The 14,271-nt window shown below is 37.5% G+C and overlaps 1 protein-coding gene across 3 annotated transcripts in view; it reads right to left on the minus strand.

Moving 5' to 3' along the window:
- Fhip2a (FHF complex subunit HOOK interacting protein 2A) overlaps window positions 1-14,271 on the minus strand; it is a 45,114-nt gene that overhangs the window by 11,006 nt on the left and 19,837 nt on the right. For 2 of the 3 annotated variants that reach the window (XM_071610878.1, XM_071610877.1), the window contains exons 6-16: window positions 13,414-13,707; window positions 12,831-13,027; window positions 11,441-11,555; window positions 10,860-10,936; window positions 10,582-10,774; window positions 10,306-10,475; window positions 9,815-9,958; window positions 8,606-8,696; window positions 5,558-5,701; window positions 827-967; window positions 382-485 (exon numbers count right to left, since the gene is read on the minus strand). In XM_071610878.1, coding sequence (XP_071466979.1) covers window positions 382-485; window positions 827-967; window positions 5,558-5,701; window positions 8,606-8,696; window positions 9,815-9,958; window positions 10,306-10,475; window positions 10,582-10,774; window positions 10,860-10,936; window positions 11,441-11,555; window positions 12,831-13,027; window positions 13,414-13,707 — 1,670 coding nt within the window. Of the gene's footprint in view, window positions 1-19; window positions 289-381; window positions 486-826; window positions 968-5,557; window positions 5,702-8,605; window positions 8,697-9,814; window positions 9,959-10,305; window positions 10,476-10,581; window positions 10,775-10,859; window positions 10,937-11,440; window positions 11,556-12,830; window positions 13,028-13,413; window positions 13,708-14,271 lie in introns of those variants that run through there. The other variant, XM_027930087.2, reaches the window with a different exon arrangement.

A 14,271-nucleotide genomic window follows, 5' to 3' on the forward strand; every position in this document is an offset into this window, starting at 1 on the left:
ATAAATAAAGCAACAAAAACAGGGTGCCGCATTTTATTGCGTGTTCACTCAATGGTTCTTAACGGTTCTGTGCAGTTTACTTCCTTTAAAAAGGCTTTCGTCCTCTCTTGGCTGGGTGGAACTGTCTTTTCTGATGGACTGTACACAATCGTCCGGATCCCTAGTGACTTGAAAGAAGTCAGTCATGGTGTGGAGGAAGTGTGGTATTTCACAAATGCAATGGCCGCCAGCTCCTTACAGAACTCTTCTAACACAATCACACCCTCTAGCAACGTGATGTGGTCGATACTAGAGAAAAAGCAGAGGACAGATTGACCTACCAACAGATCTTTACATTGGGCGAAATATTTGGATCACTGAGCACATAAAATTTGGACTTACATAGGGCCTTCAGGTTCCAAACCAAGCAACCGCTTTCTGACTAACAGCAGCTTGGGGGTGAAGTCTTGAATACGCTGAATTCGAACCATAAGGTCACCAACAACCTGCAGCAGAGACAGGGAGCTCAGCTCCTGAAATCAACTACATAAGAGTTCTTGGATAAAATCCTCTCTCCCTGTCACCAAATAGAGCACCCCAACTTTCACTACTCTGTAACCATCTTTGACCAAGGACTCATATCTGTTCTTTAAAATATTAAAATTATATATATTGTTTAAGCAAATAAATTTGTCTCCCACCCCCACATTTTGTTATAGTTCAGAATGTATGTTAATTGCTTTAAAACAATAGATACACAATATTCTTCACTGGGTGTGTCACTAACTACATACAGTGATATGAAAAGGCTCAGCCATGCCAGAGAACAGAAGAGAGTGAGACTTACCCTGACGATGACAGAGAAGAGGGATCGACAGCCAGGGGCCAGGTTCACGTAGGGGTCCAAAAGGTACTCGTGTGTATGTGGATGAGGGAAGAGGGAAAGTCTGGACAACACTGAGGTCACCTGTAAATTCACATCGTATGGCTGTGCAGAAGGACAGAAAGACAGCAAGAGTAATGTACAACATACACACTCTGTGTACCTAATTTTTCTGAGAAAGAAAAATCCATCCTCCACATGTTGTTCTTCAATGAAAATATCTATAACCAAACTACCTCTGACCATTTTCATCAAAGCATATATAGCACAGTCCTAAAACTTAAAAAACAAAAAATAGGAAGTGTGCATAGAGACAAAGTTCAAGAGGGCATCAAACCCACCAGTGTGTCATATATAATATTAATTACAAACCAAAAAGGACATATTAAGTCCAAGATCAAAGAAGAGAAGGTATTCATCTTCTTAGATAGGGTCACATTATTCCAGAAATGATATTCCCCACCTCAGATTATCCAATGATTGCCAATTACCAAAAGCACATGTACAATAAGATAAAGTCCAATCACAGAGCCTTATCAACAGAATAGAAGTGGATGGGATAGGAATGGCTACTCTATACCTCTAGGTCCTGAGGAGATTCAAAATGGCGCCTACAGACAAGGAGCAGCTTAGTGACTACATGAACATCCACTCTCCCTGCAATTGTACACCTACCCAGTACAGTTCCTCAGACATATTGTGTATATAATACACAACTTTATTTGAATTCTGGTTGTTAATTTCCATTTATTCTTCATAGAAGCCAGCCTGAAAGTACTTTACAGTGTGTCAACATCAGAGCAAAAAGTCTATTAGACAAAACAAGTCCTTATTATTTGCTTAGAACTTTCAAAAAAACTTCTTGACCCTTCTAGTTTTCTTTTTCCAAGGAACCAAATGAAACCAATTGCCTGAAACAAAATTGAGCTGGATGAGAACCTAGGTGAGTGAAACAGAGATGGCATTTCAGGGAAGGGAAGGGTGATTTAGGACCAAGTTTAACATCAGCAGTGGGAACTGGAAGCTTTATTCTCATCCTCTGAGCAGCCTTTAAACCCTTGATCATAATGAATATCAATTAGAAGTGAATCTCTGACATTCATAGGAGACTCTTAGACATTATACTGAATGTCTTTTGTTTTATGGGCAAAATCTCAACTCCTAGGCCTGAAGTCCAATCTTCGTCTTTCTTACCATAAAACTCTTGAATGTGGATGTTTTAAAAGAAGAAAAATTATCCAAGTCACTCTTTTTCAAAAATGTAGCCTTAAGCAAGAAAAATGAAAGGAAATTTGTATTTACAATAGAGTCTAAGAGTTTATTCTACTTGATAATATTTGTGATACAATAATTTTCTTCAAGACTCAATAAACAATTAAATTGTATTTTAGGTTAAAAAGAAATGATTTATAAAAATAAATTTTAAAAAATGCATTTGATAAAAAGTGGGGACAAAATAATTCAAAATATAACAAGTCCAGAACTGTACATTCTTCATTTCAGGTAGTTAAGATTTTTGTATCTCTAAAGCCTGCCACTTGCAGGTGCCACCATTATTTGTCTTTAAATAAGGCTATTTTATGATCTAGATTTTGTAATTTCTCTGTATGGTACTACTTTGGTTTGAAACTTTATTTGAACAAAAATCTAGGTCTTTAATTCTTTAAGAATTTTAAGGCTGACACTGTTTCTTTCCTTCTTCTTTTTTGCAGATCAAACTTGGGATCAAACTCAGGGCTTTGTGCATGGAAGATAAGCAAGAAGCACTCTCCCACTGAGCTATACCCCAGCCCAGATTATTTCTTTTCTTGTTTTTTTTTGAACCCACAGGTGCTTAACTACTGAGTCACATCCCCAGCCATTTTTGTGTTTTTTTATTTAAGGACAGTGTCTCACTGAGTTGCTTAGGGTCTTGCTAAATTGCTGAGGCTGGGTTTGAACTCATGATCCTTCTGCCTCAACCATCTGAGCAGCTGGGATTATAGGCGTGTGCCACTGTGCCTGGCCCAGATTATTTCTTAATGATGTCAAAATAAAATTAATTTCAGCAGAATAGAATTATCTCACTATACTCTGAATTGGTCTCTTCTTTGTATTGGTAATAACCTTAAAACAAGTTGATATTTGGGGGGTTGTTAGTAGTGTTTATATCTATTATTTGGGATCCCTTTATTTTGTGCTTTATACAGTATTCACCTGAAAGGAAAGATAACCAGATTCTCTGATATGTCAAAAGGACTTGGTCCATTTTTTTTACTGAACTCACGCTGATTATAAAATCTGAATTTTGGGACGATAATCTTTGACTTGAAGGCAGTTTGCCAGGTGCTGTGGTGAATGAGTATAATTCTAGCAACTAGGAAGGCTGAGGCAAAAGGATCACAAGTTCAAGGTCAGCCTTAGTAATCTAACAAGACCCTGTCTCAAAATAAAAAATAAAAAGGACTGGGGATAGAGCTCAGCGGTAAAGTGCACCTAGGTTCAATCCCTAGCACCAAAAAAAAAAAAAAAAAGAAAGGAAAAGCGCACTGCTGTCACCAGCAGTCAACCCTCTACTAAAGGATAAATATGCAGATAGTCAAAACAAGATTGAAATTATTTTTAAAAATCTCAATTGACAATTCTCTAAAATTTCTAAATATGCCTGTTTTAAACAACAATTTATATTTTAGAAGTCTTTTAAATTGCTTATTTCATTTAATTCTTACAAGCAAATTTGAGTAGGAGATTAGGCCAAGTAGCATCAATCTCACTGTAACAGTATGGAATGGGACAAATGACCAAGTTCCCCACCAAGCTCACACTCTTCATTCTTGGAGCAGAACAGGACTTGGCTTCCTTATTTTTTCTGACTTTCTTTATATTATGTTGTGGATTTTGGCATTTTACTATGTTTTAAAAATCACCACAGCTAAAAATAATACTACGTGTGACAACACAACAGTGTCCTGTGAACACTGGATTCTGTAACTTTTCAGCTCTACACTAGGACACACTGGTGCTTTACTAACTATCCACACTGAATGTTTAACCAGCTTCGTTACCTTGACCTTGCTGGGGATTCACCCTATGAAAATGCAAGTACATATCATTCTCAGCAAAAAACATTTAGAAGAGAAAGAAAATGAAATGAAACCAAATACACTGAGCACCCTGAACTCAACGCACTGTCTTTGAGATCATATTGCCCAGGTTCTTACCAAAAATGCTTGGAAAATCAAGGTGCTAAAGAATAACAGTGTCAGGCTGGGCTCCAGAGCTTTTTACTAGCTCTAAGATATATAAAACAGGGACTCCTCATTTATAAAATAACACTGGAACTCTGTCTTGCTATGCTATGGGGTGACAGGAGGAACATCAGTTCTGCGGGGAGCTCTAAGCCTTTGGACATTCTCTCTAGGGACTTCTGTGTCACTCTCAAACCAGAGGAAGAACACCCAAGTGTGATGACCACTTGGGGGATTTTTCAATTCAAGCCACAAACAACTATTTAAAATTTAGATTCCTTTTTTAGTGCTTTTGGTCAAAATATCCAAAGATCACTAACTCCATGCTGATTGTTAATATCTCTTGCTTGTTAGCTTGATCAGATTCAAACTAATCCTGGCAAATTAGAGCAAAACAACAATCAAGTGATGAATTCCGGCCACCCAGGAGATTTACACAGCTGCAACACCAGACCACACTCAGGAACGCCAGATCTGCAGACTCGGGCTGTCTGGCTTCAACAGAAAAACGCTAGAAATAGCCCACATGCTATTAAGTAGTTAAAACAAGGACCTGGTCTCTTTATTGGTAACTGCCGGAAGCAGGCATGATTGAAGATGCTAACCTAGTGAAATACTTCTTAAATTATAATTCCTCCTACTTTCTGGTCACTAAAGGAAGTCTGCTTGTGGAATAAACTTCCTTTGTAACTCCTGACGCTCTCACAAGTATTTAACTCTAATGCCAAAAGAGCAAGCACTTTGATATATAAATTTAAAGTTAGTTCTAAATTGGTTAACTCAGCTTCTATATTGAAGCATGTACCAGCTGCTTTATTTCAAGTGCATCTCTATCTCGGTGTGCAAAACTCTATTGTCACTGTTTGTCAGAGAGGGAGGAGGGAGTCCATAACCGGAATTCATTTCTCATGACAGTTGCAAGATATTGGCTGATGGCGATCTCCATCCACTTTTTAAGCAATTTAGTAAATTAATTTTTATTTCTCTTCTCCCTTATGAAAATGAGCATCATAAATTCATAAAGACCCAGGCTACTCCCTTCATAAATTCTCTGTCTGAAGACACAAGTTCATTATCGCACTGAGATCAGAGTGTTCAAGATTCTATTAAAATGACATATGGGGTCTTCTGAACTAAGCTTGACAAGTTTTACTCTCTATTTTTACTCACCGACTGTAACACCTAAAATGCTAAGTTACTCAGAAAGGAAGTCACCACAACATGAGGAGTAAGATACACAATTCTGTGGTGTCTAGTAGGCCAAGTGATGGCCACTAGGCCATTAGCATACTCAATGCATCAGAAATTCACCGGCTCTTGGCAACTAATCCATATACAAAAGTCATCTAGTGGAAAAACTAAGAAAACAACAGAAGTACTTAACAGAAAAATCTAAACAAGGATTGAGATTGCACCATGATAAATGCTAACAAAATAATAAAAAGATTAGTATTTTAAAATGCATTACCTGGTCAAGAATTCGGCCCATTCTGTCAAATAAAACTTTCAAAAAATGACCTTCAAAAAAAGCTGCTTCTAAATTGCACTTTTCCAATGCTTTTGGAGACCCAGGCCACTCCCATCTTAAGCAGATAGCACAGTAGTCCCGGAACTAGGGGGAAAAGTATTTGGATCATTAAAGAACTAACAAAAAACCATATTGACATACAATATAAGTGACTTCTTCAAGTAGGCATATAAAGAAGCATCTGAATGGGTGAGGTACCCTAGGGGAGGAGGCAGTTAGGAGGCAGGTGACACCCAACAAGGAGGGGCACAAGGAGGACTCTCACCTGCAGTCACCAGTATACCCTGGTGGGAAAGGCAGGTTTAACATGGAGAAGATACTTCCTTTAATAACTGTGCTTTTGCTCTTTCTTTAAAGCATTTAACCATTAGTTATTTTCATGACAGATTTGAGCACTTTTTATTTAATTATTTATTTTTTAGTGCACCACAGAGGTACATAATAGTGGGGTTCATTTTGACATACTCAAAAATGCATATAACAGTTTTCTTCACTTAATTCTCAGTACTACCTCCTCCCCTTCCTTCCTCCTACCCCCACCCCTCTTCTCTACTCTATTGGTCTTCCTACAATTTATTTGTTTTTTAATTGGTGTATTATATTTATATAATTATAATTATGCTGCAGAAGCCCTAAGAAGGTTAATGTTTTAAATAGGAGGGCCTAAACAAGTTCTGCAAAGTTGCAGATACAAGATCAATATATAAAATCAGTTGTTTTCTATACACTAGCATGAAAAATCAGAAAATAAAATTCACAAAACTATTTCACTTATGATAGCATTGAAAATAATGAAATGCTTAGGAATGAATTTAACCAAGGAAGTACATGACTTGTATACTGAAAACTAGGGCATTCTATTGAAGAATCTTGGCCATCCCGTGCTCCTGAATGGGAAGACTCAATATTGTTGAGATGGCTCTGCTCCACAAATACATCTATAGACTCGGTACAATCCTATAAAATTCCAACAGTGCCCCCCTTTTTTTTCCTTTTTAGAAATGGACAAAGTAATTCTAAAATTCATTTGGAAGTACAAGGAACTACAAATAGCTAAAACAATCTTTAAAAAGAATAAAGTTGGGGCTGGGGATGTGGCTCAAGCGGTAGCGCGCTCGCCTGGCATGCGTGCGGCCTGGGTTTGATCCTCAGCACCACATACAAAACAAAGATGCTGGGTCCGCCGAAAACTAAAAAATAAATAAATAAATAAATTAAATGGAAAAAAAAAAAGAATAAAGTTGGAGGACTCATACTTCTTAATTTCATATTGAATAATCAGACAATAATCAAGACAGTCCTGGGATAGGGACAGAAACATAGACCAGTAGAACAAAACGGAGTCTTGAAATGAACCTTACGTTTATGGCCAATACATGGGAACGAACTTTTCAACAAAGGGCACTAAGACAACTGGATATCTACATTAAAAAATAAATAGGACCCCACCCTACTCTATATACAATAATTAACTCAAAATAGATTAAAGACTTAAAAAGAGCTGGGGGCACATGGTGCAGGTCTGTGATTCCAGAGACTCGGGTGGCTGAAGCAGGAGGATCACAAGTTTGAGGACAGCATAGGCAACTCAGTGAGACCCTGTCTCAAAAAGGACTGGGAGTATAGCTCAGTGGTAGAGCACCCCTGCATTTAATCCCCAGACTAAACAAAAATAAAAATAAAAACAGCCAGGCACAGTGGTGCACACCTGTAATATCAGAGGCTTGGAAGGCTGAGGCAGGAGGATCATGAGTTCAAGGGCAAACTCAGTGACAGTGAGGCACTAAGCAACTCAGTGAGATCCTGTCTCTAAATAAAATACAAAAAAGGGCGGGGCATGTGGCTCAATGGCTGAGTGTCCCTGAGATCAATCCCTGTACAAAAAAAACAAAAAACAAAAACACCTAACTGTACATGCACAAGCTAAAACTATAAACTCTTAAAAATTTGCATAAAAATCTGATTTTAGACTAGAAGATGATTTGTAGGCATGAATATTCAATAGAATATTTGAAGCCACAAAAGAAAGTACTGATGCATGCTATGACATGAATGAATATTAAAAACATCATGCTAAATAAAAGAAGCCAGACATAAAAGGCTACATAGAGAGGGCTGGGGTTGTGGCTCAGTGGCAGAGCGCTTGCCTCGCACATGTAAGGCACTGGTTTCGATCTTCAGCACCACATAAAATAAATAAACAAACAAAATAAAGATTTTTAAAAAAAATTTTTAAAAAGGCTACATATAGTACGATTCCATTGATAGGAGATACCAGAAGAGGCAAAGCCACAGAAACAGAAAGCAGACTAGTGGCCCGGGGGTAGGCCTAGGAGGAGGAGTGGGAAGAGGAAACATGAAAGGGACTCTTAACTCAGTCAGGTGAGTGACAAAAATGTTCTGAAGTGAGTTAGTGATGATAGTGGCACAACACTGTGAAAGTACTAAAAGTCACTGAATTGTATACTTTGACATTGTTAAAATGGTGAAATTTATCTTAATATATATTTGTTAAAGGAGTGGTATTTATTTTTTACATTTTTCAATGTAAAATGCTATAGAAAGGAAATCAGAATGAGAGAAGACCATTTAATAATTAAGAGTAAATCTTAGAGAAAGTAACTTCAGAAAGGTAGAAGAAAGGAGCGAGGTAGGTAGTGAAGCAACACACAAATACTAGGGGCAGGGAATTGAGGATAACAGCCCGAGAGTTGGGCACCAGGGTGGGGGGTGGGCAGAATTATCATGCTATCATGTGTTGGATCAATAGGGGAAATGGATCCAGGTGAAATTTAACTTAAAGTGAAACAAACAAAATTAACAGAGCATAGAGAAAACTTGAAATAGAGACCACAGTTAGTGAAATGCAAAGTAAGGTCACAACTGGACTACTTGATTTGGGGTAATGGCTGTGGACAACGAGGCAATGTGACAAGGTATGCAAGTCCACTTAGATCTTATTTCCAAAAATTAATTAATGTCACTGACCTGCCTGTGAGCGTCTCGGAGGTAGGTATCATATCCAGTGCCCTCAACATGGTAGGATGATTTTGCTTCATCCGGGACCAGACAGAGAAAACTTGAATGAAAAAGATCATAATTAAAAACAGAAATACTCTCATAATCCAATAATATTTTCATATCTATTAAAGTATCTAGTAATATCTTAAGTTTATTCAAGCGTTAAAAACAAATGGAGCCAGGTGCAGTGGCACACACCTACGATCCCAACAGCTCAGGAGGCTGAGGCAGGAGGATTGTGAGTTCAAAGCCAGTCTCAGCAAAAGTGAGGTGCTAAGCAACTCTCTGAGACCCTGCCTCTCAATAAAATACAAAGAATAGGGCTGGGGATGTGGCTCAGTGGTCGAGTGCCCCCAAGTTCAATCCCTGGTACCTAATAACAAACAAAAAAACAAAAGGAAACTTGAAAAATAAAATTATATTTTAAGTCCTTATTATGAATCAGATTTCCATTCACTGATTAAATACTCTTTGATTATTTAAAGTTTTATTAAACAATGATTAATTGCACTTGAGCTAGAAGTAAGTCTAAAAGGGGCTTTTGGTTTTCTTTTTAGATTGCTTCACAATGACAGATTGTCATGGTATCTATTAATCTCAGGAAACTAGCTTTTAAGTAACTGAACTTCAGAAATTTTTATGCACCATAATTTTTCATTTGAGCAATATGCAATTTTTTTTCTTTTTAACATCAACTGCCATACCCAGGCCTATCAGTGACAGCACTGAAAGGACAGGGGAAAAAAAAGAAACAAAGAAAGAAAACTGCCACAGAAAAGGTACTTAAAAAACTGCAAAATCATGAACTAAAAACAAGGAATATCCTATGTTTAACACATGCTTAATAAGCACAGCTTGTCAAATTGGTTATTCTCAAATGTTTTTATAATTGGAAATTACTTAAAATTACATCTTTTACATATAAAAACCTGGATACGCAAGGATTCAATTAACCACTGCTATTTTTAGAATTATTTTTCTATTAAGCAGAGCTGTTCTCTCGGCATCCACAGCTACTCCTAGGCTGTCATGGGCTATATAATAAATTTAAAAAGCTGACATACTCTCTGAAGGAGACTGAGTTCTGAATATATTTCAAACAATCTAGGAGCAGAGCTAGTATATATTATAAAAACAAATAAAAGAGATATAAGTCAAATTTATATAGCAACTCACCTATTTACAATTTTATGGACTTCAGTTTTCCCATCATTTCTAGGGTGGTCTGGAGTAGCAGGAGGTGAAGAGTTAAGCCACTCTTGGTTTGATAAAATATTATCTGGTGGAATGTCAGTAAATAATGGATCTTCTTCCAGATCTCTATGTTTAATTTAATGATGCATAAAAAAATTATTATGACATTTTCTAAACAAAAGGGTCTTTGCTATGTTCTGAAAAAAATTACATAATTTTTCTAATATAAAAAATTGAGGAATAATGTCTTTTATAAATTACCATTTTATAATAACAATATCAAGACTATGCTAATTTTGTTATGAGGTTTAATGAATGTCTTACAATTTTAAAGGACGGTAGTATCAGGACTTCTGGATTTTACTTTTAAAACTTGTAAGCTATTAGAGGTACTTTTTAAGCATAGGGAAAGAACTAAGAAAGTTCTGTCTCCAAGGTGAACATTCAACTCACAGAATCAAACACATACTTACACTGCTCCTGCTATTAAGCCATTCTCTACCACGTCTTTATCTTCTGGGCACAAAGGTTTATATTCTGTATAGTTTCTTTCTTCAAGATTTCTTAAGACTAAGTTGTAAAGAATATGCTCATTGGGTTTTTGTAGAAGATGTTCAAACATTCTCAATGTCATGATGCTTATCTGAAACCAAAGTTGATAAAAGCTGACTGAAAAATATCTTCACACATATATTAAAATCAGTACTTTAAAGAATCCAAGCCCAATACTAAATCATTACACAACTTACCTCATCAGATATGTGATCGCAATGCTCAATTAACCTATGTCTTAAAGGATGTCTGCTAATTTCCGCCAGAGTTTCTGGTTCCCTCTGTTCTCCAAGGATAAAAACCACCATTTCTTGAAGCAATACATCAGAGGTTACTTGCCGAACGATACGATGAAGCAGAGCAGTTGATGTCAGAATACCCATCTCAGAACTGAGCACAACAAACAGGTCATTAGAGGGCAGAAACGACAGTCTTTTTTTTTTTTTTTTTTTTTTTAAGATAAGAAGGTACTTACGTTTGCATTAACTGAGGTTCCATAACACCAATGAAAAATCTTTCATGAACAGCTTTGGCAAGAGCAACAGCAGCAGTCTAGAATATAGTATGAGTGTAATTATTTTTTAAGGGAAAGAGATTAATTTGTAATACCAGCAAATCAGTTTGCACTCCCCAAGTTAACATAGAAAGTAAATGCTTGCCTATCAACCAAAAACCTAAATTAGAAGTTAGCTATTTGATTATTCACATTTTTTAATTTCCCAAAATAAGAGGAACAGAATGAAAACATTATCCCAATAACCTTGGGGAAGAATTTAACATCTTCCCCAAAAGGAGAACTAGAGGTAGACAATGTTGTGAAGTCAGTGTTTGTTAACATTATACTAGAATACTCAAAGAAACAGAAAAGGACAGAACTTGAACTTTTGTTGGGTCCAGAATTGTAATACACACATATACATACATATAAAATTTATTTAACTAAACATAGTATCCTAAGACAATTAAGATCTACTTGGGGATATAAATTATGGATTCAGACAGATTACTTAGTTGACATATTCTAAAATTATCAATAAAAAATTAAAAACTTCAAACCTTTTGTGCTTCCTTGATGAGTTGATCACAATAATCAAACCAGGAAAGAAATGAAATTAAGGCTCGTTTTCCCGGAAATGCTGAAGCATCTTCTTTGTGACTGTATGAGTCCAAGCTGTGGAAGTGAGGGAAACAACAAGCTGGAGTTACTCGAGGGCAGGAGCTCATGCAGCACACATGGGAACGCCAAGGCACAGGGATGAATGAACTCAGAACACACGGTATGGCATGTCCACAGAGGCAATGCTGGATGACAATCACAGGGGACTTTTGGCAGAACCACAGGTAAGAGAAAACCTTTTAAATCAAAGATGTAAATCATTTTCACCCCTAAGTGGGAAAAGAGACTAAAGCAGGATGGAGCAGGAGAAAAAACAATTACACAGCGCCTCATGCTTCTGCCATCAGTCTGACCAAGGGATGGCGGTGAAAGGGGGAGGTTCTCAGCTGCTGGGATGTGACGAAAGGGGGCAACAGAGGATCTGCAAAGAGAAAGCAGCTGCCCAGCTGCTCTTCTGGCCTTAAAATGCAATCCAGTCCCAATGTCTACCTGCAAGGTGACAGAACACAGTCTGGATGGAAAAGCACATGAAAAACAAGGAAGGGTCAAACATCTGGAGAAAAAAAAACAATAAAAGGGAATCATGTCAAAATAGCAGGCTGTTAATAGGTGGTGGGATTATGAGTTATGCTTATGCTGCTTTTTAAGAACTTATAAAATGTTCTACAATAATCATATATTCTTATAAGAACCAAGTGGGGAGTCCAAAAAGGTGGGAAGACGAATGAAAGAATGAAGTAGGAGACATTCCACTCGAGCAGGCCACAAGACACATGAGACTGCTGTAGAGGCTGTGCGAGTCATTTATCAGAAAAAATAGAGTCCTCCTTTAGATTTTTTTTTTTTAATAAAAAGAACCAGGTAAAGATACTGGGTATGTTTGTTTAGTTTTTTGTTTGCTTCATAGCATTATGGACTGAATCCACAGGAGCTCTACCACTGAGCTGCATACCCAGCCATTTTCAGTTTTTATTCTGAGACAGTGTCTTGCTAAATTGCCCAGGCTGGCCCTGAACTTGTGAGCCTTCCAAGTAGCTAAGATTACAGGCATGGCCACCACACCATACCACAGTTCCTGGTCTTAATGTAAATCCTTAAAAACTGATCAGCATAATAGACAAAATAAAAGTACCTCAACTATATAACAGCTGGACTGTCCCCACACCACCTTGTTACCACTCGATAAATTTAATGTAAGCCTCCATATTCCATTTAGTGTCATTAGTAATGATCAAAACTAAAGATTTTTATCATTGTGAAATAAAAACATTTTTTCGAATGTAGGTATAAGAAGTCACTTTTAGGGGAAATACAAAGAATGGTGCTTACCCCCAGTTAATTGCTTCCACGGTTTCAATATCTAACGGGTCCACCGACTGAGGTAGGGCCTTGTACAGGGAGGCGAGCCTGTCAGTCAGGAGCTCACACAAGCAAGTGCTCTCAGTAAGGCACTTGGCGGCCGCCGGCTCTGGCAGACTCACCAGCAGCATCAAGCCCTCGCAGGCCTTCACAGCTATTCGGCCATCCTAAGGGGAAAGACATACCCTCCAAGTCGTGAACTAGACACACATCAAGCTGGAAAAACTCAATATAAAAAGATTCAGTGTTTTACATTAAAAAAAGAATAGACTGTTTTCTACTTTATTTATTTTTATTACTTGGGATTGAACCCAGGGGTACTTAAAACTGAGCCACTTCCTCAGCCCTTTTTATATTTTTGTTTTGAGACAGAGTCCTGCTAAGTTGCTCAGGGCCTCGCTAACTTACGGAGGCTGGCTTTGAATTTGAGATTCCTGTCTCATCTCCAGAGTTGCTGGGATCACAGGTCTATGCCACCGTGTCTGATGTTTTCTACTTTACATGCATATTATTGTAATCATGTTAAAGAGAAAAAGTCAAGAGGACGACTCACAGGACTTCTGGTGAGATTTAACAAAGAATTCACTAAATTATAGTCCTGGTTTGGACGAACAACAGGGGCCTCCGGCAGTGAGGTGACACTGAGGTCATCCAAGCTCGTGGACAGGTCGTCCATCTGATGAGGGGGCTCCTCCTCTGACTCTGCGGGCTCTACTCCGGTGGCACCATGCAGGTCCTCTGGCTGATGGGACTGTCCTGTGTCAGCTGACAAGGAATCTTCACCTTTTAATATGTCTTCTGAAATTACATTTGTTGCTCCTTTGGAAGTCAATGATTTCAACTTGTTCTGAAAAGAAATACAAACATATGTATGTTTGTATGTTTGATAAGGTTCACATTATTAAGAACTTTATAACCAGAAATCATACTTTCATGGATTTTTCTATAACTAATATACCACATGTCTAAATAGCCATAAGTATTATGCAAAATGAAAATATCCATTTCTTTTCTCAATTATTTTAAAATTTTTGATGGTGCTAGGGATTGAACCCAGGGCCTCACATGTGCCAGGCAAATGCTCTACACTGAACTACATTCCCAGCCCTTTTTGTTTTCAGACAGGGTCTCACCAAATTGCCCAGGCTGCCCTCAAACTTGTGATCCTCCTGCCTCAGCCTCCCAAGTAGCTTGGATTACAGGTGGGTGCTATTGTGCCTAGCTTTGGACTTTTAACAAACCATGCTTTATATATAATTTTACAATTGCATAGAAATTAATGATACTCTTCATATTAACTACAAAATGTTTTACCCCTTACCATAATGAAAAATATTAAAGATAACTATTTGACCACAATTAAAACCAACTAATAATAGTGTGTGCGTGTGAGGGGGTTCAATTATAGTTA

This window comes from Marmota flaviventris, chromosome 4 (genome assembly GCF_047511675.1).
Source record: "Marmota flaviventris isolate mMarFla1 chromosome 4, mMarFla1.hap1, whole genome shotgun sequence".
Classification (NCBI taxonomy): Eukaryota; Metazoa; Chordata; class Mammalia; order Rodentia; family Sciuridae; genus Marmota; species Marmota flaviventris.